This window comes from Hoplias malabaricus, chromosome 2, assembly GCF_029633855.1.
Source record: "Hoplias malabaricus isolate fHopMal1 chromosome 2, fHopMal1.hap1, whole genome shotgun sequence".
Taxonomy (NCBI): domain Eukaryota; kingdom Metazoa; phylum Chordata; class Actinopteri; order Characiformes; family Erythrinidae; genus Hoplias; species Hoplias malabaricus.
The window spans coordinates 19981873-20005505 of NC_089801.1; the positions used below are offsets into that span (position 1 = coordinate 19981873).

General features: G+C 39.7%; 1 protein-coding gene across 1 annotated transcript in view; it reads left to right on the forward strand.

The window, feature by feature from the left end:
* LOC136675087 (astrotactin-2-like) overlaps positions 1-23633 on the forward strand; it is a 469599-nt gene that overhangs the window by 301380 nt on the left and 144586 nt on the right. Inside the window, exon 11 of the mRNA XM_066651501.1 lies at positions 23092-23242. Within this exon, the coding sequence (XP_066507598.1) occupies positions 23092-23242 (151 nt within the window). The remainder of the gene's footprint in view (positions 1-23091; positions 23243-23633) is intronic.

Below are 23633 nucleotides of genomic sequence, written 5' to 3' on the forward strand. Positions count from 1 at the left end.
CCCCATGTCCGCGTGGGTCCTCCGGGTGTTCTGGTTTCCTCCAGGTTGCAGGTGGATTGACGACTCAAACGTCCGTAGGTGTGAGTGTGTGAGTGAATGTGTGTGTGTGTCTGTGTTGCCCTGTGAAGGACTGGCGCCCCCTCCAGGGTGTATTCCTGCCTTGCGCCCAATGATTCCAGGTAGGCTCTGGACCCACCGCGACCCTGAAATGGATAAGGGTTACAGATAATGAATGAATGAATTATGACTTTAGAGGGCAGCAGTGAGCGATGTTTGTTTATGTGATAGTTGTTGATAACTCATTTACAGGGCTGCAGTGAGCAGTGTTTGTTTATTTTTAGAACTATCCATTCATTGATTGTCTGAAATCCTTATCCAGGTCAGGGTCGCGGTGAGTCCAGAGCCTAGCTGGAAACACTGGGCGCAAGACAGGAATACACCCTGGAGGGGGCGCCAGTCCTTCACAGAGTGACACATACTCACACATTCACTCTCACACCTATGGACATTTTTGAGTCACCAATCCACCTACCAACGTGTGTTTTTTGGACTGTGGGAGGAAACCGGAGCAACTGGAGGAAACCCATGCAGACACAGGGAGAACACACCACACTCCTCACAGACAGTCACACGGAGGAAACCCACACAGACACAGGGAGAACACACCACACTCCTCACAGACAGTCACCCGGAGGAAACACACACAGACACAGGGAGAACATACCACACTCCTCACAGACAGTCACCCGGAGGAAACCCATGCAGACACAGGGAGAACACACCACACTCAGAATTAGAATCACTTTATTGGCCACGGGGTGCACACAGAGGAATTTGTTCTCTGCATTTAGCCCAATCCGTGCAGTGAAACACACATTTACACACACAGTAGTGAACACTAGGGGGCAGTGAGCACACATGCCCAAAGCAATGTTCAGCCCTAGCCACGGTACCTGGGGAGCAGTTGAGGGTTAGGTGCCTTGCTCAAGGGCACTTCAGTTATGATCTGCCAGCTCTGGGGATCAAACCAGCAAGCCAAGGCTGCCCCGTTATTTGATGTTAAATGATGTTAACAAGCTGTTTACAGGTCAAAGGTCAGTGAGAATTGTTCATCTGATATTTGTAAATGAGGCTTCTACTGGGTTGATGAGCAGTGTTTGTTTATTTGGTGTTTGTTAATATCCTCATTATAAGGCAACAGTCAGTGGTGTTTGTTTATTTGAAGTTTGTTTAACATTATTTCAAAACAATGCTTTGTCCGTTTGCTTCCTATATTGAAGTGTGTATGAAAGTCCACATTAAACAAATAGAGCTGGACTTACCTTTCACAAAAAGAAGAGGTGACAGCAGGTATCCCTGCCTTATTGACCACAGATTTGCAAGAACTTGACGGCTGAATGAACACAGTATCGATCGTCCAGTTGCGAAGATGTGAGTTCACCACAGCAGTCTCAGCTCAGTGTGTTTCCCAGTACTGCAAACATTACATATATATATAATGGATCGATTTAATATGCTGCAGGACATTCTGTCCACAGTGGTCAATTAGAAGAGTGCTTGGGAGTGAAAGTCTAGAAGTGGAGTAAGTGTTTAAACCGTTTTTTTTTTGTTTTTTTTTTTTTTTTCTGCAACAGTGAATGTTGGTATTGTGGACTATAACATTGTTTATATGCCCCCTAGGGGACATTGTTGTGTTTACTAAACCACATTGTATGAATAAATAAGAAACACAAACAACAATAACTTTTTAGCCTCAACAAATATCTTGAGGAAGTTTGGAATGTATTTCAGCTTATTTTGGATTCTATCCCAATCCCTGTCCTATGGCATAGACAGCCTCCAAACTCCTACACAAAAGTGTTTACTGGATGTTGCATTATCTTTATCCAGACCAGTGGACAATTCTGTCCATTTATCTATAATCCCATTCTTCATTTAAAGGCATGGTCACTTTTTCAAACAAATAGCCTTAAGCTAGTAGTTCTTTAGTCCAGATCTGAAAGTTCACCCTCTCCTCAGATGTCTGAATCCTTTCTGTGATAGTTGGTTGTTACCTTAAGGTAAGGTCCTCCAGAGGACCCTCTAGCAATAGTCTTTGATGGAGCCCACAACAAGCTTGAGTCTGTTGCTGCTTGGCTTTGTTGTGCTGCACCTTTGATGGATGAGAAATCTCCATTTGTTTAAACCATCCCCCAAACAAACGCGCTTGCCTTTGATGAGGAATTCAGAGGTCCAGTCAGAGGCCTAGACTGCAAATTCCTTCCTTGCGTTTCTTTGAGGTGAAATAATACTTTCTTGTACTTTGTCAACTGAAGTTACCATTACAAAGTGCATTACCATCACTAAAGATCAATCAGGCAACTGGCATTTGTTGGCTGTGGTGTTCAGGCAGAATTGGGGACCAAAGGTGTGACTGTGTGCAGTTGTCCACAGGTGTGAGTGTGTGATTGACTGGGTGTGTTTTTGATGCTTTGCGCTCATGATTCTGGGTAAGGACCAAACCTACACTGGCCATGAACAGGATGAGGTGGGTAGAGTAGTCAAAAAATGTACTCAAGTAAAAGTATTGTTACTTTAGAAAAATATGACTCAATAATAAATAATAAATTAAATATTTACAAATCAACAAACATTTAATTCAACTACAATAACTTAATAACAAAACATTGGACTCTATAGGTACATGTTTCAAAGAATAAGAGCAAGATGAAAAGGGCATTCTGTCCATAAATTTATGTAAACCATAAACTGTGTGTGGTTCTGTGTATTTACATGTTTAATAAAGAACAAATAAAAAAAAAAACAAAAAAAAAAAAAAAACAATGGGCTCAATAGGCAGAGACTATGTTGACTGTGTCATCGTACCATGCTTCTGTGCTCTTTTCCGCCTGTGTGTGTGATCATGTGATGGCTTGGCTCTGTTTGATTTCATGAAACAGAGTCAATTTTTGCTAGTGGCTACATTTGATTGGTGAGACACTGTCATGTGACAGAGCCTTTCTTGGAAGTGTTGACAAAACAAAACAAAAAGAGCACAATCGATAAAGAGTAGCGAGTGGAATGTAGCTCAGTGTGACGGATTAAAAGTACTGCTTCCCTTTCACAAATGTACTCAAGTAAAAGTAAAAAGTATGCTGCATTACCCTTATCCTTAGGTACAATTTATCCAAAAACTTACTCAAGTAAATGTAGCTGAGTTAATGTAAGAATGATATTCTTTGTCACCTGTAAAGGCACTGATCCACTATACTTTTAAAACAGGCAGCCACTGTATTCTAATGTCATTTACAAATAAAATGGTTTTATAAACGTCCGTCGACTGGCTCTTCCCTTGTGTTTCCGTTTTGGTTCCTGTGTTTTTGAGATTGTGCCCCAAACCAAACCCAAAAGCTCCAGAAACACAAATCATACTAACAGCCACAGTGAATCCGGAGCTCAGTCACAGCCGCGGTGGCCCTGTTATGAAGGCCCTGGACCTCGCATGGCCGAGGATGATTAGAAGCTTTCGCCTCGATAGGTCAGTCCACTCCAGCAGGGATCTCATTTGCTGCTTGCCAAGGACAGGCCATGTTCCCAAACATATTTTATTTTTTTTTCTGTTTTCTATTTCTGCACCTCCAGTCCCTGGCAGCCCTGCTGTGGTAACAAGGGGGGTGCGGAAATTACTTACAATGCATTAAATTGCTTCTAAACGCTGCAGTTAATGCACAGGAACAGGGAGTGCACTTTCGGTGGGGAATGGGGATGAATATGGGGCACAGGAAACAGACTGCAATTTTCTCTTTTAAAATCCAGAGTTAAAACTTGCATTTTGTTGTTTAAGTTAAATGTTAATGTATGTAATGCAATACAGTTATATTTCCGTGTGCATTTGGTTTATTGACATGTTTAAATCCGATAAGGCAAGTTAATTAATAAATAAATATATTAAAACATCTGTGAATTAATAAGTTATATGTCTAAATTTCATGCCACATACTTCAAACCATTAAAAATGTTTGGGGGATGTCTACATAACTGGGATATGACAGTGATAACAGGAAAAGCCTATGATGGATGATGACTATTTCCTGTATCTGACCCACAACTCTTCGTGCTGTTCACATCAGGATTTACCTTACCTTCATACATTTAAATAAGAGATTTTAACACTATAGCTAGTTAGCTATAGGCTAATAGGCTTTTTTCCAAATGGAGCTATCATCATCATAGTGAGTGGCACAGAGAACCCACAGCTATGTTGTCATTTGTCAAGTGGAAATCTGTCTCATTGGGAACACATTAACTATAGAATCTAATAAGGGTTCATTCCATTTGGTAGGTCTTCAGGAGGCGAACTGGTGGCCTTATTCGTTAGATTAACAACCATAAGATTTGGAAGTTACAATAGAATCAACTCTTTTCAAATACAGTACAAACATCAAGAAGACTTTCTCTTCCACTAATAAACACAAATGTAGCATGGATGTGTTTCCACCCAACACCGGTTAGCCCATTGTTTTAAATGAAAAGCAGTTTCATAGTGAGATGGGAAAGGTGGTGTATAAAGATAAACAAATGCTAATATTATAACCCATAGTTCATGCCTGAGAGGCTGATATTGCAGCTGAACTGCTCAGGATTGATTAAACCTGTCTGTCAAAATGAGTCCAATGTCTGGCGTTGTTTGGACTACAACAAAAATTGCCGGATATTTGTAGCTGTGCTGCTAGCGTGGCTTGTGCTTGTGGCTCTGCAGGTGTTTTATATTTGAATCAATGTGTAAAAGTGTGCTTAGGGCAGTCTCTGGCCTCAAGCGTAGCCTCTGGTTGTTTCACCTCTCGTGGACCCTCCTGAATAATTTCAGTATGGTTCTCTTAAAGCTTTTGTACTTTGTTTTATACTTGTTCACTCCTCAACAGAGAAAAGTGAAATTAGTGATAATTGGGATATTAGTACTGTGCAGTTTACTTTATTTATAATTTGGGCCTTTTTACATAGGAGTTATAGTGTTGTAGTCTTACGTCTATTAAGTCTTAACAAGGCAGCAATGTTTTTTATATCGTTAAGGTAACTATTTCTAGTGAGCTGGCTGCTTATTACTGTGTAATTAAGCAGTACATGCAGACAGTTATGCATGTCCTAGAGTAAATGGAGTGTCCTTTTTAGGCAAAATAGAAGACAATTAAGTGGCTTAAGTTTGTTGCTGTGTCATTAAGGTTCACCTGCTGTAAATTAGAGAGTTTCTAGTGCAATTGTTTCCTTTGTTATGTCCTTATTAAATGATAAGATAGTTGTGGCTAATAACTGGCGGTTTAATAACATGTTATTAAGTAGTAAGTACTGTGAATAAAGTTTGTAGTTTAATTGTGTGATGTTCCTTTAAATTTACTTAAGCACTGTGTATTGTCACCTTATAGATTACATAAAAATAGTGTCATCTCTTATTAACTGGTAGTTACAGAAAAAAGTAGCACTTACAGCAGTTGCACAAAGCTTCGGTTTTGTGCTGCCCTTTATATGGTTTATATGTGATCTGTTAATATGTATAGGTCTGTCATATATTACATAACTAAAATGAATTAAAATAGTATTCAATAATTTTAACAAAGTCTACTGTGATCTGCACAGGCTTTGAATATTCTGTCTTTAGACAGAGCCATAAATAAAAATAACAAAGCTCATTATTTTATCTGATGTACATATCCTGAGCTAAGCTGATAGTCTTCTTCCTGCTCTGTGAGGTCAGCCCATGATGCTCCTGTCGATAAACAGTGTGAATTGAGCAGGTAAAGGGTTGTGTGGGTGTTTTCCCATGAAGTTAGGTGTCAATGTGTAGGACGCTTGTGAATAACTCTGAAGGGGAACTCTTACCGTTTTATGCTCTGTGAAACTTTCTGAAGGTCTTGGAACAATGTAAAGATTATTTAGAGCTCTGTGGGTTCATATATTGTAAAAATGATTTGCCTGCAATAAAATAATTCATTCATTCATTCATTATCTGTAACCGCTTATCCAATTCAGGATCGTGGTGGGTCCAGAGCCTACCTGGAATCATTGGGCGCAAGGCAGGAATACACCCTGGAGGGGGCGCCAGTCCTTCACAGGGCAACACAGACACACACACACATTCACTCACACACACACACACACCTACGGACACTTTTGAGTCGCCAATCCACCTACCAACGTGTGTTTTTGGACTGTGGGAGGAAACCGGAGCACCCGGAGGAAACCCACGCAGACACAGGGAGAACACACCACACTCCTCACAGACAGTCACCCGGAGGAAACCCACGCGGACACGGGGAGAAAACACTACACTCCTCACAGACAGTCACCCGGAGGAAACCCACGCAGACACAGGGAGAACACACCACACTCCTCACAGACAGTCACCCGGAGGAAACCCACGCAGACACAGGGAGAACACACCACACTCCTCACAGACAGTCACCCGGAGGAAACCCACGCAGACACAGGGAGAACACACCACACTCCTCACAGACAGTCACCTGGAGCGGGAATCGAACCCACAACCTCCAGGTCCCTGGAGCTGTGTGACTGCGACACTACCTGCTGCACCACCATGCCGCCCTTGCAATAAAATAATAATAATAATAATAATAATAATAAAAGTTTTAGATAGAAAAACAATATAAAAGCTGTAATGGACTCTTTGAAACTTTGAAAATGAATATAAAGTATGAGACTACTTGGTGCTAAAGATTTCCTAAAGATGCAGTCTTAATGGTCCCACCACAGTGATAATTCTCATCTAAAAGTGTACAGTGCTGCAGAGTCTACACCACGTCCCACGTCCATCACCAGGACGTCTGTGTTTACTGCTGATACACATTAACAGGCCTTGGCGTAAAATCCTAGTGAATTTGATCCTGTCAGGCATAAACAGACTGCTCAATCCTGCTTTATTGCACCAAGCACTGTTCATCTGTGTCGAACAGATTTCCCATTTGGAAGTTGAGTCTCACTGCTGTGTTTGTGTGGGTGCTGCCTCCTGAAAAACAACAGTTTTGTTTGCAGTTATGCAAGTGGAATGATGTATTATCACTGCAACACACAGCTGATTTTCTCATATACTTTTTTTTTTTTTCTACACTAAATATGTCATCAGAAAATGTATGCTTTGGTAGTTGTATATAATCACAGGAAAAGGCAAATATATTTTTACCTTTCAAAGCAAACTAGGGCCATTGTATGTCCTTTCTATGTGACCATCTCTTGGGAAATATCCAAACAGCATAAAGAATGCCTGACCTGAGCAAATGATGTGGACAAAATGGAACAAATAGAGAAACCATGATTGGCTTTTCTTTTTTTTCACTGCTTTATGGAAAGAAAAAAAAATCTAATATCATCTTGTCTTCAATGGAGTCAATCACTCATGCTTGGCTTCGGAGGTTCCTTTATAGTTTGGTTACAAAATTGTTGGATATTACACACATTGCCAAACTATTTCTGTAATAGCCTCCACTGGAAGTCTGACAAGAGTGAAACTCTCGAAATTATACATCTTTTTGCTTTTGGCCTTATTTCACTTTTATTATTCATATTCCAATAAGTCCTCATACCTCTCCACTTTATTTCCTCATAGCACCAATAAGGGAACTTTTGAAGTGTCTGGCAGACAGTTATCATTCTGAAAGCAGACAGTGGGGGATGTAATCAGAGGGACCCTCAAAGCTTCAGACATCACAGCTGCAGAATCTGACCACAGGCTGCCCACCATGGGGCACTTCCCAGAACATATGGAGATTTGTGGCAGCTGTTCTGGTTTAAAGCGGTCATTTTTTAATTACCGTTCTCCACCGTAGCCTCGAGCGTCTCCACATTTCAAAGGATGCTATTACCACTTACATTTAGGCTCCCACTTCTCTTATTCAATCTCAGTCACTTAATAGATCATGTAGATAGAGCCAAGTTCTGTTGTGCTCTTTCTCTGTTTGACATATTCTGCTGAAAATATTGGAAATTATAAATTATTAATAAAAATAACTTTTTGAGTGGTAAACTAAACTCTGAGAAAAAAAAGGTACGGTAGAGGTACATTATTGGACACTAAAGGGACAAAGAGTGTAACTATACCTTTACAACTACAACAGTGTTTAAAAGTCCAGTTCTGTTCCCTAAAGGTACATGACATTCTCTTCTCCGGAAGGAAATGTGAATGTTTGTAAGTTTTAATTACAGAACTACGTCAAATAAAAAAATATATTATACATCCTGCAGATTAAACAGAGCATATGAAATCATTCATTCATTCATTATCTGTAAGCGCTTATCCAGTTCAGGGTCGTGGTGGGTCCAGAGCCTACCTGGAATCATTGGGCGCAAGGTGGGAATACACCCTGGAGGGGGCGCATATGAAATCAACACAATTTTAAAATCTACAATTATAATAGAATAAGGTACAATGATGGTCCTTAATTAATTGTTATAAATGTGTACCCTTGAGGGTACCACCACAGAGACAAATTTGCTGACAGTGTACTGCATATCTATTGCATAAAAAATTCAGTCCATTCGATTTGTCCAAGACATTTACTGATAATTTCTTAGTCTTATTAATGGTCTACAAAATTAAATTAAAGCTCACTTCTCGATAAGGGCTTTTCTTTTTTCTGCATTTGAACAGAACACCTGCTCTGCAGGGCTTTCTCACCAGGGGAAATTCATTATAATTGTAAAAAAATTGTAAAAAAAAAAAAAAAAAAATCTGGCCAGTGAATTAGTGAAAAAAAAAAAAAAAACAGTTTGGATAGTTCTGTTCATATGTTAAAAAAGAAGCATACATTTCATGATTTTTACTTGCCCCCACCTGCTTCCACTGACCACTCACACGAGTGGCCAATCAGAGCACAAGTGGAGGAGGGGGTAAGAAGCAGCTGGTTTATCAGTGTCCCACTAAATTGACTTCTTTGGTAATTTGCATGCTAGGTTTCCCATAGAAATGGTCTACATTGTTATAACAACAAAATGGCAAAGATTTCAGTGACTGATGACAAGAGCTGAGCATTGAGTGGGTATTATTTTTTCAGTATTTATAACCCAATCATAGTGTAAAGTCATTTAAAATTATTTTTTTTCTATAAAAACATTCTGTACATGTTTTTATTCCAGTTTACACTTAAAAACTGCTTTGTCCAACATTGTTTTCTCAACTGCTATGGGAATAACATGATGCACTGCATTCTGGGCAAGTTATGTTCCTGAAGTGGACATTACTGTTGATTCATTCACCCTCCCCCTGAGGGCTCATATAACACCTTTCACTTCATATCATACAGAAATGAGGCTCCAAAATGGTGTCAGAGATTCCCCCGAGGGGAAGTGATGAGGAGAAGTGGGCGAGAGCAAGTTAAAACCAGTAGTGAAATACAGTGTTGGAGCATTGAAAAATGTTGGAAAAAGAACATTCACAAATATTGGTTCTCCTTTATCTGACATTGGCATAAGAAATAATTTGGCAGATTTATTAAATACGGTGCACAATATGTTATTTTAATTAGATGAAGTCTAATGTTGTTGTTGTTTTTGTTGTTGTTTTTGTTATTGTTGTAAATAATCTGCGCATAAATTTCTAGTTTGCATTATTTTGCAATTAAAACATTTCCACTCTACACTGGGTATTTTTAATTACAGTGATCCCTTGGTTTTTGCGGGGAATGCATTCCTAGACCACCTGCGAAAAACGAATTTCTGCGAAGTAGAAGAAAGATGTATATTTTTTATGTATTTAACGAGTATTTGGACTTTTAAAACCCTCTCTGTTACTGTTAACAACCCACCCTTTGCATTAAACAGTCATTCTATAATGTTTTTCAGCTGGAATTACATGTGATATCCTACCAGTTTCTTTAATAGAGTCATTCCTAAGCTGTGATTCAGCATAAGTAAATTTCACTCGGATGTGGACATGAACAACACATGTACGTAAGAAATACTTGTAAATGATATATTTTGTCACCTACAGGCCTAGTCTAATACATGTAAATAATAAAAAAATATATATGTATTTTGGCTATTCATCTTTCACAGTTTTCCTAGATTTTCCCTCAATTTCCGCGATATTGCGGCCATAAGCCCCCTTGAAAAAACCCACAAAGTAACGAATCCGTGAAAGATGAACCACAAAGTAGCGAGGGATTACTGTATTGTATAGTTACACATTTACAACAGGATAACTGCTGAGTTACAGGCAATGTAAACGCATGAGTATCAAGTTACTCTTTACACTGAAAATGACAAGCACTATGTCATCTTCTTGTTCTGTAACTCCTCATGCTGTGTATCAAACTGGGTATCCTTAGTGATCTGTGAGTATACATTCCTTTACCCACAATTCCTTTCAAAACATATCCTACATAGTATTATTCATTTAGGTCACTTTGCTATTATATATATATATATATATATATATATATATATATATATATATATATATAGTCCAGTGTTTGTTTGTTATGGTGTTTTTGTTTACTGTTGACTTTCTCGATGTTTGGTTGCCATGGATATACCACTCTAAGTCCTTCCTTCCCTATATGCCTGTTCATTAGCTCCATAAACTCCAGAACTTAAAATAAATCCCATGCGTCTGCATCCCTTCACTCATGTCTCATTACACTGCACAGAGGTGTGAGACTTAGTGTTAAAGAAAAGCAAGCAAAAAGACCACTGCCAATGTCCTGCAAAATAAATATCCTTTAATATTTATTCAAAAGGTCAGAATGGCCATCCAAAATATCAGACTTTACCATTTTTAACTGTAGATTTTGAAGTTGAATCAATGTCATAAATGTCAAAACTCAAGGGCTTTCATTTTGTTTTTGTATTAAACACACCACTATTATATTGCTTTATGGCACAAAACTGGATGTTTATACCCATGCTGTTCCATTTGAAGGGACATGACCATTGTCTGTACCTTAGGTAAACAACAATGTTCCTGTACTGGACATTTATTTCTGACAGTGTAGATTTAGTAACCATTTTGGTGAAGGTTTGATGGCAATATTAGTAAGGTCAGGTACTGATATTGGACAGTCAGTCCCGGATATACATCATCTATCCATCAGAGACAACAATTTCACCACCTCACAATTCAATCCTGGGGGATTTACACCCTCTGCTGCAGTTTAGCGTTGGGCATGACTTCACGGATTCTTATTTTCTTCCATGTTTTTTTTTTTTTTTTTTTTTTTTTTTTTTCTATGGAGATTATACAAGCAGTAAATGTGGAATTGAACATTTGTGTCCACGGTGTGGGTGTGTTGGGTGTCTGTAATTCTCAGAGCATGGTAACATGGTGTTTGCCATGTCGTTTTGTGGTCTTTGATTTACTTCAGTGTTAAAAGTTCTCTTTAAAAAAGTGTCTGGACATAAATCAGGGAGATTGTGATTCGGGCAGCACAGCTCCGATCTGCTTGTACAGCTGAGGATAAAAGTAAAGAGCAGCGAGAGGGGGCTCAAACAAAGTCTGCCTTTCATCTACTATCCCAGATGCTGTCTGTCTACCGTCCTTCAGCTCTGTCAGACGCTGGTTTTTAATGTGGGTTTAATACTTTATGCAGTACCCAGCATTTTGGGTGCTTTTGTTCAAGTCTAAAGAGCTGAACTGAAGTAAAGTAATCAGAATGCTAACACTTTATTTACACTTTAATTTTTGACTTCTGAGGCTTATTTATTGTGTTCTCCTTTCCTATTTTACACCAAAAACAAATTACACAAACTGCTCCCAGCAGAGTTACCGCAGGACGTTTTGTCCTTGATTTCCCTTCATCACGGAGAGCACCAGGCTGATGGCAGCTCCAATTTAGTTCACTCTGATGTACACACTTATGTGACAACTGTACCACTTTGCATGTAACATTAATGCATGTTATGTGACACCGTTCTGTTTAATGAGGCCTGCGAAATGTGCTGCTGGGGATTTAATTAGTGCATCATCACAGGGATGTCACCCAGAGTATACCAGCAGGTTTGATGCCTTTTTCTTTGGGGCCTAATTATCGCTTTGTGTTTTCTGTCACTCTTTTCCTTTGGTGGAAGTAGTCTTTACTCGGATTTGGAAGGGATTAAATTTGCTCGGTGGTCATCTGAGGTGCTATTTTGCGATCTCATTACAGTCTGGATCCAACCTGGTCTTGAGGATTCATGCAATGTGTAGTAAATATATTCATAGACGTTCCTGAGAATATTATGAGTACCTGCTCGTTCATGTCTCCAAGCGAACCGAGTCAGGATTAAGCATGGCGTGTAAATCTTTCAGAGCTCTGATTGGCCAGAGAGACATGTCAATCCACATGAAGTGCAGACGTCCAGCATCAACTCTTCGTCTGTAAAATCTCCAGCTGCAGCAGAGATCACATTTGTTTTTATCCGACTCATGACGGCAGCTCATAAAATTACGCCATGGTCTTTTGAAGATGTTCAAACGCTCCTTGGATCGGTGGCTGACGAAAGAATCCAGCGAGAGCTGGACGCTGCAACGAGGAAGGAACAGACTCTACTGATCTGTGTGAACTGATGACGGAGCTGTGTCCAGTCCCAAACAACAACAACACGCCAGTACACCATGAGTAAACAATACTTAATGTTACTGACGTCATTGTTGTGGTCTCCAAAGCACACTGTTCCTGTAGAGGCCCACTACATTCAATGAGGAAGATGCTGTTGTAGTAGAAAAGCTACTAGGGACCTGTGCCCCATTGCATAACACACATTAAGTCAAAACTTGCCTTAGGGAAATCCTAAGGTATCTTTTAAACAACTTTTAAAGTTGAGTGTGTTGCAGGAAAAAAAATGCTTTAAGTGGTACTCAAGGGCTTTCTTAAAGAAAACCATCATACCCCCTTAAATGTTCCCTTAAGTATTAAATGTCCCTTAAGTAATCCCTTAAAAACCATTAAGTGTTGCATACATTTATTTAACTGTCAATTATTTTTCTAATTCATTAGAAATAGATTTTAGGCAACACACATAAGTAATTCCCTTGGCTAAAGGAACATTTTCACTTAAGGTTTATACTTACTTATTTACTTACTTGTAATAACTACCATCATAACCATCATAACTTAGAAATGTTAGGAATATCTGGAAATATAATGTTTGGTGATCATTGGCCATGTTTTTATTTATTTTTTTTTTCTTCACTCAGTGAAATCAGTGAGATTTCCTTAGCCTCTTGGAAAAAAATGATTTTGGTTTTTGATAGTTTCTACACTCCATTAATACTTACACCAGCTGGACAATCTTGATGCTAATGAATGGGATTCTATAGGAAGAGTATCATCCTCCAATAAATACCATCAGTGTCTGAAGAATTGTTTGATGAGCTGGTTTCCACAGATGTCTGGGCGTATAGAGTATCATCCTGAGTTTACCCACAGAGTAAACACCAATAAAACAAAGTGAGATATGCTTGGATCTCGGAGAAACTTCAGAAGTCTGAGATGACGTCCTCTGCAAACAGGAAACCAGACATTTCCACTCTCCCTCATTACGTCCCGTAGATCTCATTTCATAGTTGTCATCCTCCACCACATCTTGTTTGATGTGGCATCTGCTGCAATGCTGTTAGCTGGCCGTGTTAGCGTCGGGCTTTTGTTGTTCTCAGCATGGATCTCTTCCGCTCCCATTTCCTTTCGCTTCCTCCTTCCACCAGAGCTTCCAGTTAAGAGGCAGGCTTTAGTTCCGTTTCACTTCCAGAGAAGTGGCTCTCTCCTGGGACCACTTTCCTGTGCCAACTCCCTTGTGAGGAACTACAGAAGATTTGTTCTTGCTTGAGGGAGGCAGGGGACGTGGCCATACTCTGTACAAGCTTGATTTGGATTGCGACTTTTCCCGTATGCTTGCTGTAATTATTTGTCCGGGACTAACTGGTTGCAGATCACTGAGAGAGAAGAAGATCATACTCCAAGCTGTGGGATGTCATCTCAGCTGGTGGCGCCTGTGATTATCCGGCGAATGTGGTTCACCACAGAGTGCCACACTTCAGGAGGCACAAGCGCATGAGGAAAAAAATAATTATTGTTCCCTCATTAACTTGGAGATTTCAATTTCCCATGTATTGGCTTTAAGTGGAAATAGCTTTGGAAAGGTCGGGAGGTGGTGGGGGGTTGGTCAGAAGACACAGGATGGAGTGTGACCTCTGGTCAGAGCAAAGCAATTGAGGCCAAAAATCAGTGAGGGAATAACTTCTTAATTTCCTCCAGGTTTATATTCACCTGACTGATGACACTCAACTTACATTGACTCACCAAAATATCTGAAATGACCTATTTGTGTCTACACTCATTTGTTTTCTGAAAGCATCCTTTCAAAACCACACTTATACCCAGACAACTCCCCACTATCACCTCCGTTGTGGATGCTGAGCCCAGTGAAAAATGCCTTTGAAATGATTTGTAATGATGGCCTCTTCTTGTTATTCTCTCACTGGATTAAAGTCAATCGTTTGACCCTTTCAAAGTTTGTTTGATTCTCAATCAGTGGCTAAACTGACCTCTCCAATGGTCAAACGAGTGGACTCCACCACCCACGGAATTGGAGATCTGCTTGTTTTGAAAAGGTGGTGCATTTGTCTTTGTCCAAGCACCTTCAGCCTGGACAAACATGAAAGAGTGTTCTTCTAAAGTGCCGATATGGCTTTGTTGATTCCTCTCATTAATAAACACAGAAGGGGTGGATCTAAAGGGACTTGAAACACTGCCTTTCACTCACCTTGAAGTCATCCAGTGGAGCCAAGGAGTAAATGAAATATCCCCATGCCTTTGTCTTCACGCTGGGTGTCCAGAAGCTGGGGAGTTTTTTTTTTTTGTTTTTTTTTGTTTTTTTTCTTTTTCCTTCAGAGGCCTGTTCTAAGGCTAAACTAATGAATCAGAGATTCTGAATTAGTGGCTTCTGTGGTTCTTTTGAAGGAAAAATAAAATAAAATACTGCTCTGTGGACATTTAGGGGCATGACTTGTTTGCTGTTGAGGGACAATCTCTTCCACAAGTGAGTTTAAAGCTTTAAAAGAATTGTATAGCAGTTTTCAGTTCTAACCTATTTAGCAACTAATTAATTTTTTTCTTCTTTTTCTTAACATTTTTATTCGAAAAGACTCTGCAGGCCTTCAGGAAAGATATACATCTATATGTCTTTAGGGAACAATACAAATGTGTTTTTATTACTAATATTTAAAATGTGTTATTAGACTTTAAGACACTTATATAACACTGCAATTCCCATAGGGTAACAGAAACCAGCTAAATATTAAAAAAGGGTCTCTCTCTCTCTCTCTCTCTCTCTCTCTCTCTCTCTCTCTCTCTCTCTCTCTCTGACATTTTGAAGCCTTATTTCTGAGAGTAATTTTTCACTTGTATTTATTCATTTATGTCACCATTTATAGTTAATAGATTTTTTCAGCCGTTCTGACACATTAGAAATTGCTACTATAGCAACTCCACATCAATGAAGATGAGAAAAAAACATAAAAGAGAAACACACTGCTGTAACAGAGGTTCTGATCCTTTGCTGTGTGCTGAGTTCATTTCTTTAATTCTTTTTAGCTTCTGTCTGTAACTAAGGTCAGTTTATATAATGTTCATATCTTTATGTGTATGAATTTGGTAGGAGAAGAAATACTATTTCAGAGTGACAACTCTGAAGAAATGAATACTTGGTTGTGGGTTTGATTCCTGCTCCAGGTGACTATGTGGAGTTTGGTGTGTTCTCCCAGTGGCCGCGTGGGTTTCCTCCGGGTGCTCTGGTTTCTTACCATGGTCCAAAGACACACAATGGTGATTGGTGACTCTAAAGTGTTCGTAGGTGTCATTGAATATGTGAGTGTGTGTCTCCCTGTGACGGACTGGCGCCCTCTCCAGAGTGTGGTCCTCCTTATGGGATTCTGGGTAGGCTCCGGACCTACCACAACCCAGAACTGGATAAGGTCTTACAATGAATGAATATATAGATATAGATCAGAGGCGATTGCTCTAAGACTGCAAGGGAAGCTCAGCTTCCCCTAAAATATCAAAAAATAAGTGATCAAATATATACTGTTGTGTGTACATGTCATTCAATAAATATGCACTACAATGCAATCAACTTTTGTTCAGAATCAGCTTCTTATCACTGGTAAAGACGCGGCTTTCCCGCAGATTCACTTTCCTTTAAACAGTGTAGACACTGAGCGTCCACAGAGTACAATAGCGAAGCAGCGAAACAAGATGAGCCATTGGATGAATGCTGGGCTTTGTCCCGCCCATCGGACATTTAGCGTCTCTGGGGGTCTATGGGTCAGTGGGCTGGACGTTCAGCTTCTGCATGATGATTGGATGATCTCTCTGAGGCTGAATCCCTTTTTGATTGACAGTGAAATGAGCGAATCAGCGATCCTTTGGTGTAAATATCTGTGGGAGCATTACATTTTCACTCTGTTCTGAGGTGAACCAGACTTTCTTAAACCTCTTAGCGAGATTTTCTTTGTTAAAAACAACTATTTCTGGTGGGTTTTTTTTGTAGCTGCTTGTGTTTGGAGACTGACTTCTATCACTCTTTCTGACTTCTATCGCAGTTACTGTCCAGCGGGTGCTGCTGAGCCCCCCACCGTCACAAAGCACTCACAGGCGGACACACTTCACATGGGCCAAGGCCGTTTAAGTAGCCTAGCTCTGCTGGCCATTGAGAGGACACTAGTCAAGTCCCTGGAAAAGACGCCTTGTGGGTACGACAGGGTCACAGAGCATTTTCTTGAAAAGGAACAGAGGGTAGAATTTACGTATAAATAAACCGACACATTTTATGATGTAGGCCGAAATTGAGCTTCCCCTCCTTGAAAGACCAGCATCCGCCACTGATATAGATATATAGAGGGTGAGAGAAATATATTCCCCATCTTAGTAGGAATGGTTCTGCTAGCATCCCCTGATCAAAGGCTCCAGGTTTTTATTATCATTTTAATGAACAGCAGTGTGTGCTATGGAATGTGTAGATGTCCTGCAGTGTAGTTATGAATATAACAAATGAATGACTAATGAATATTTTATTGGAAATACACAAGCCCGGCAGGTCAGTAATCACTGTAATTAGCCATAATTGCGGACAGTTAAAAACACATTGGTTTTCTTAGCCTTTTAGAGCCTGATTCGATGCACTTAAGCGTCTGAGAAATGTGTGGGGTTTAAAGTTATTAAATCAGCTGTAGTCATTACAGTATTGTTACATTATCATTATATACTGCAACACCAGTGCTGCCCATTAGTAAGTGAGGGGTTTCTTTAGAGGACAACATTAATGTAGAGTCTAGTGTTGTAATAGATTTTATCAAATATCAAAGTCACATGTAATATTAATATCCTCTTGTTCATCACCTCTTACAGAATATGGAGTGTTTATCACAGCAGAAGAGCACATTAATGAACAAAAACATGAATAAACAACACCCCAGTTTTTCAGTCGGACTGAAAATAGAATTGAGTATAAGGAAAATTATGGAATTGAGAAAATCGAACTCTATGGAACTGGGTAAAATACATGTCCTGGCATTGGATAAATGGAACATTATACAATGGAGTAAAAGGAATGACATTGAGTTGAATAAATATAATCCCAACACACCGATCAAATGGAGTGCAATTAAATTGAGTAATTGGAATGCTATGAAATAAACAGGGCTCTATGGAGGTATGGAATTATGTGTTTTGGTGCTATCTCAATTTCTATTTAACTTATGTTAGTTAATGGGATTCCTTGGAAATAGAAGACCATTGTATTGACTACACTGAAGGTCACAAAATGTAGTAAATGTAATAGAAATGAAATGGAAATAGATTTCAGTAAATTAAACACTGTAGATTTGAATAAATTGAATGTCAATGCATTGGGTAAATGTAATATCACATAATGGAATCGAATGGAAACAGAATAATCAGAGTACCATGGAATAAGGCATTTATTATTATTAGACTATTGTCGATTTGGCTAACGTTATTGTAAGTCCATTAAATAGAAACATTGTGGAATGGAGCATCATAAAGGTTTACTTTATTTGAAGTTACACATAGTCCCATTTCCCAGTCAGAGTTTCAACTCTTTAAACTGCAGCTGTTTCCCTTCAGGTTTGTAGCCGCCTTCAGGAGATCTGGGCATTCATCTGGCCCGGCTGACCACTGACCCCATGTCTGTTGCAGTCGTCCCTCTCCTGAGTGAGTCAGAGAGGAGTGCATGAGTGTGTAGGGAGGGGTAAGGGCAGAGGCTGGGGCAAGGGCGCCCCCCACAGGCCCCCATCAATAATTCAGTCCCCACATTAATTAGAAAGACACTGTGCAGAGACACACTCCCAGCAGCCTCAGAGCCATCCATCTCCCTCCCACACCCCACTCACGTCTCTCCTGAGGCACAGAACAAAGACAGGAAGGTGGCTTGTTTCATTCCCACTCTCCGCTTGTTACTGTGAGAGTATTATTATGATTGAAATACGTATAATTGTTTATTTTGTTTTTTAAAACCCAAATTTATCACAGACAATAACATACAATACCGACTCATGCAGTGCAATGGCTAATGCTTCCTGTCTCCATGTGACAGGATGGAGTCTGTAGACAGCTGAGGCAAGCACAGTGTTTCAGGAAACCTTGGGCAACACTCCTAACATTACTGTTTGCTACAATATACTTGGAGGAGAACACCAACTGCATATTGTTTTATATAAACTACCAGTCAACCATTTTTGCAAAGACAGTGCAAGTGATTTAGAGATGGAGAGAGTTTGTACTAATTTTATTTTGCCGTACCTATCGGCTGTCATACAGAAGTTCTCTAAAGCAGTGATGAGAAACCAGAGAGGTCCCCGTGAAGTGATTAAAACACTCTACAGTGGCTTAGATTATGAAACAGCAAAGCAATATCTTCCTGAGATGAATCATAAGAAAAATGGCTCTCATTTGGTGGAGATGCCTTGATTCAATCAGCTGTATTCCCCGGGAATTAAGCTGGAAATGAGATTTCACCTGTCCCCTGTCCATTCGCAATCAGTTTACCAACCTAAATGTTATCGTCCCTGAGTTATTAGAGAAACGATAAGTGAAGGCACTGATAAAAATTGGCTTGGTGATTTTCCTACAAGCAAGAGTGTGTTAGACTCCATTACTCAACAAATGCAAACTTTAAGTGTGATGAATAAGTCGACTTGTTATTTTGCATGGTTTAAAAGGGAGCTGACAATGTGCTTTTCAGTTATTACAATATTACATATAAAATAATAAAACACACAGCACACAGACCCTCCCCCCACCACCCCGTATCACATCAATGAGAACTGGTGGTGTAGAATGGGTGGGGCTAAAGCTTCCTTCTGAGTTTAAAAGTTACAGTACATACAGCTTGACATTTCAATGAAATGAAATGTTATTTTTTTTAATTTGTATTAATTATTTATTTGCCACAGTTTTACAACACAGTTCCACACTGATTAACATCGGGTCTAAACCGTGCTTGGTTTATGTTAGGTCATTATTACATGTTTTGGATGACACTATGATGTCATCGTTGTATATGACATATTTGATTTATATAAGTCTTCGAATGTAACTCAGCCAATCAGATTGTAAAACCTGAACTACCCCTTTAATAACACGTATTAACTCCTTCAGTGGCTATAAACAAGCCGGAGATGTGGTGAAAGAGGCCCAGGCCGTGTACAGCAAATTAGCACATTATTAAGTGCAGCATGTTCATGTGCCATTGCACCTTTAATGACTTGTTCATTCTGGCACTTAGCAGCCACCTGTAGCTGAGTGTGTGTGTGTGTGTGTGTGTGGGCGCATATGTGTATGTGTAATGTGGAGCAGTCTTTCTGTAAATACCCTGACTCACCCTGTATGCACATTGCATTGGAACAGAGTCTCTCTCTCCACTAGTTCTTCGACAGCGCAGTAAAGCAAAGAGAGAAATCAATTATTAAAGGGCCAATCAGAGAAGGCCGTCCAGACAGTTTTGACTAGTGCTGCGGCACAGGCTTTAAACAGAGAACACAGTCCCACTGAGTAAAAAGCAAAGAACTCCCTCTGATCTGCTCCCTAGGTTTTGTTCTGGAAATTCCTTGATTGTGACATATATTTGTTTTTTTCCTGTATCTTAGTCCTTTATTTATATACATTCATTTGTTTATTCATCGTCTGTAAACGCTTATCTGGTTCAGGGTCACGGTGGAACCAGAGCCTACTTGGAAACACTGGGCGCAAGGTGGGAACACACCCTGGAGGGGGCGCCGGTCCTTTGCAAGGCAACACACACTCACATTTTCACTCACACCTACAGACACTTTTTAGTTGCCAATCCACCTACCAACGTGTGTTTTTGTAGCGTGGGAGGAAACCAGAGCACCCGGAGGAAACCCACAAATAGAAAGACCCTGTATTATATAAAACATTTATAATATATATAATATTAGGCTGGCATATGTAAATGACTTGTCTTCTGAATGGCTGCTCTTATTGCAACTTATCTAAAGTCAAAGGTCCCCTGTAACTGATATATAATTGGATGGAGCACCATCACATCATTATTGGGTTTTTAGACCTTTAGAGCCATGGTAGTAGCCAATGATTTTGAAGTAGTGGGGATCATTTCTAAGGATAGTTGGTTATAAATATATAAATATAAAAGCCTGTCATGTCATCACTTCAGGTTTGAGTTCGTTCAAGGTTTTATGGCGGACAGTCTGTGAAGGGCCCTGTCCGGCATCGTTCTCCGCCCCTCAGGGATCATCCCTAATCACTTTACTGCCAGCCCTTTTTCACACCACATGGCCATTCCATTATTTTTGATGCTCTTCAGTTAAGTGCATTGACTCTGTGATTAGCGCCACGTCACTCTAGTGGCTGCTGTTTCAGCTCATTAACGAGATGTAAACGCTAATGTGTGGTCAGCGAGGCCCAAAATGCCCTTTAATAAGTAGGTAACACCATAGAGCCACAGAGCCTTTCACACAGCCTGCATTTTATCGCTACAGCAGCCTGCCCTCTGGGTCACTTTCACCTGTAATTGCTGGGATCTTTGCTGGCAGGCTAGTCTCTACATGAGGGTAAGCAGCACAGTAGAGCATTTCAGGAAACTTTAGAGTGAGGTGGGCAAGAGTGTGGTACTTCTGAGAGACGTGGGCTACGTCTTATAAACTGTGGCTAAAACAATACCACTTGAAACCTGAACACCTTTGGGGGAGATCACTTAATGCACAGCTCAAGCTGCCCTCCCAGAGAGTGAGGTCAATGTTATAACAAGCTATAGCCATACAGTTATTAACTGACAGCAGTGTTAAGACCTAAATACCAGAACATGCAGATAAACTGAGCCTATAAGGTCTGGATCATGGCTAATATTTGACTGGGAGAACTTCTCTTAGGAAATCTATGGTGGCTGCTGGAGGTATTGTTGGCAAGGTCAACAGGGGGCACTGTCCCTCAGGTCTGTGTGAATTCCAATGCCTGAGTGCAGTGACAGAGACAGTGTGCTGAATAAATGGAAGCATCTTTTAAAAGAGATGGAAAAATGAGATTGTAAAAGCCCCCTGGGCAGGTCCTGGAAAGTAGTCGGGGCATTACACAATCCAAATGGCACAACCCGGTGCCAAATCTGACACCGTATTCAAATAAACAGGCTCGGTCACTGCTTCTCATCTCCTCTCTGCCTAATAGCAGGTGTACAGTGAAAGTACCGCTGTTGATTGCCCACCATCATCCAGGTGGTTGCACACTGGTGTTCTTTGAGATCATTCCCTAATGTCCCATAGACTGTAAATTGCTTTGGGGTCCAGAAAACTCTATAAAAGTAGACCCTTCATTTTTTTGTTTGTTTGTATGTTCATGTGTTCGCACATTCATTCATTCATTCATTCATTCATTCATTCATGTATTCATTAGAAAGCTGGGATCGTCCTCCACTGCAAACCAGAGACAATGTTATTTGCAGCACACAAATGAAATTCATTAAATTAATGAGAACACAGTTTAAATTCTTGAGTGCATGCTCAAAAATGACCCATCTTTAGCATTCAGCGGAGTCGTGGTTAATATCCCAGCTTCAATGGAAACCAGAGAAGACACGATGTTTTTGTTTCTGCGTGAAGTGTTGTGTGTTACTGGTGTCTTTTTAAAAGTAATGCAAAAGCTGCTTCCTCACTTGTCTTCTGATGAATGATGGATATGTGCAGGTTCCAGCCGAATTGATGTGGTTGTGTCGGTGTGAAGTAAATACAATTAATAAAATAGAAACTAAATAAATAAGTAAGTAAGTAAAATGTTATTTTTTTAGTATTATTTTCTCTACTGGTGCAGTGTGTTGGACATGCACCTTGTTACCACACAGAGGTGTAAATCACCCCAGAGGTGCAAGCTTCAAGGCCTTATTATTTACAGCCTGTCTTGCATTGCACCTTAGCTTGTTAGACCCAGGGTTTAGGTCTAGACTGAGGCTTACACTCAGAAACTTTAATTCCATTTTCACTAATAAATCATGTCATTTCACATGAATGGTTTTTGGCCTGGAACTCAAACACACAAGTGAAGAGAATGGGTGAAAACGGCATATGCTAAACTCTTAATCTAATGACTTGACCATGAAGCAGAAACCCAAATTTATTGATATAAAACGTTAATTCAATGTAATAACAATGACCACTTAATAGAATGTATATATTTGCCAATAATATTTTAAACAGTATTCTAAAAAAGACAAATGGACTTACAGAAATGTATATTATTATGGCAGCCATGATTAGATCTTCTCTATAAACCTAGAAATACCTACTATCAGTTTTTACACTGTAATTATTTACTAATTACATTATAATAGCACAGTAAATGAACAATAATAGCAATAGAGTCCTTCCCTTCTTGTCTGTGTTATAGCTGACAACATCTGATGCAGTAACCCAGCTCAATTATCTGCTAAACCTCTCACTATTGAGATTAAATACAATGGATACTTATTTGAATATTTACTTTCTGAATAAACCGACAGAGTGTGGACCTGTAATAGTCGATTTATCTGCTGTTGGTCACCTTCTTATTGGTGCTGCTCACTGACTTCCTCATTATGTTCTGTCTTTAGGGAGGAGGCCATGTTGTCCACATACTTTGAGTCGGTGGATGATTTGCTGGCTTCTTTTGGGCCGGTGAGGGATTGCTCCAAAGATAACGGTGGCTGCAGGAAAAACTTCAAGTGTGTCTCGGACAGACGAGTGGACTCTACGGGCTGCATGGTGGGTCAAAAAGCATGATTCTTTGTCATAAACATGTTAGAGACCTCTATATATTAAAATAACACACAGATATAAGATGTATTTGGATTTTAATTAATTAATGTATTTATTTGCTTATTTAATTTTACAAAAAAGGAACTTAAATGATACGAACTATTTTAAAGAAAGAAAAGTTGGTGAAAATCCAGTAAACACATTTTTTAAGGCATAATGTTAATCTGCATATTCCAACTGTCTAATAAGCTTTGGACAATATTTCATGTAATGTTCCAGTATTTTCCCCTCACACGCTATCAGTGGCATCCACAATGATGTTCAGTGTTGTGTTCTTCAAAGAAGCACCATGGTTTTATATGGTGTTTAATCTGGAGTGCCCAAAACTTTACACAAC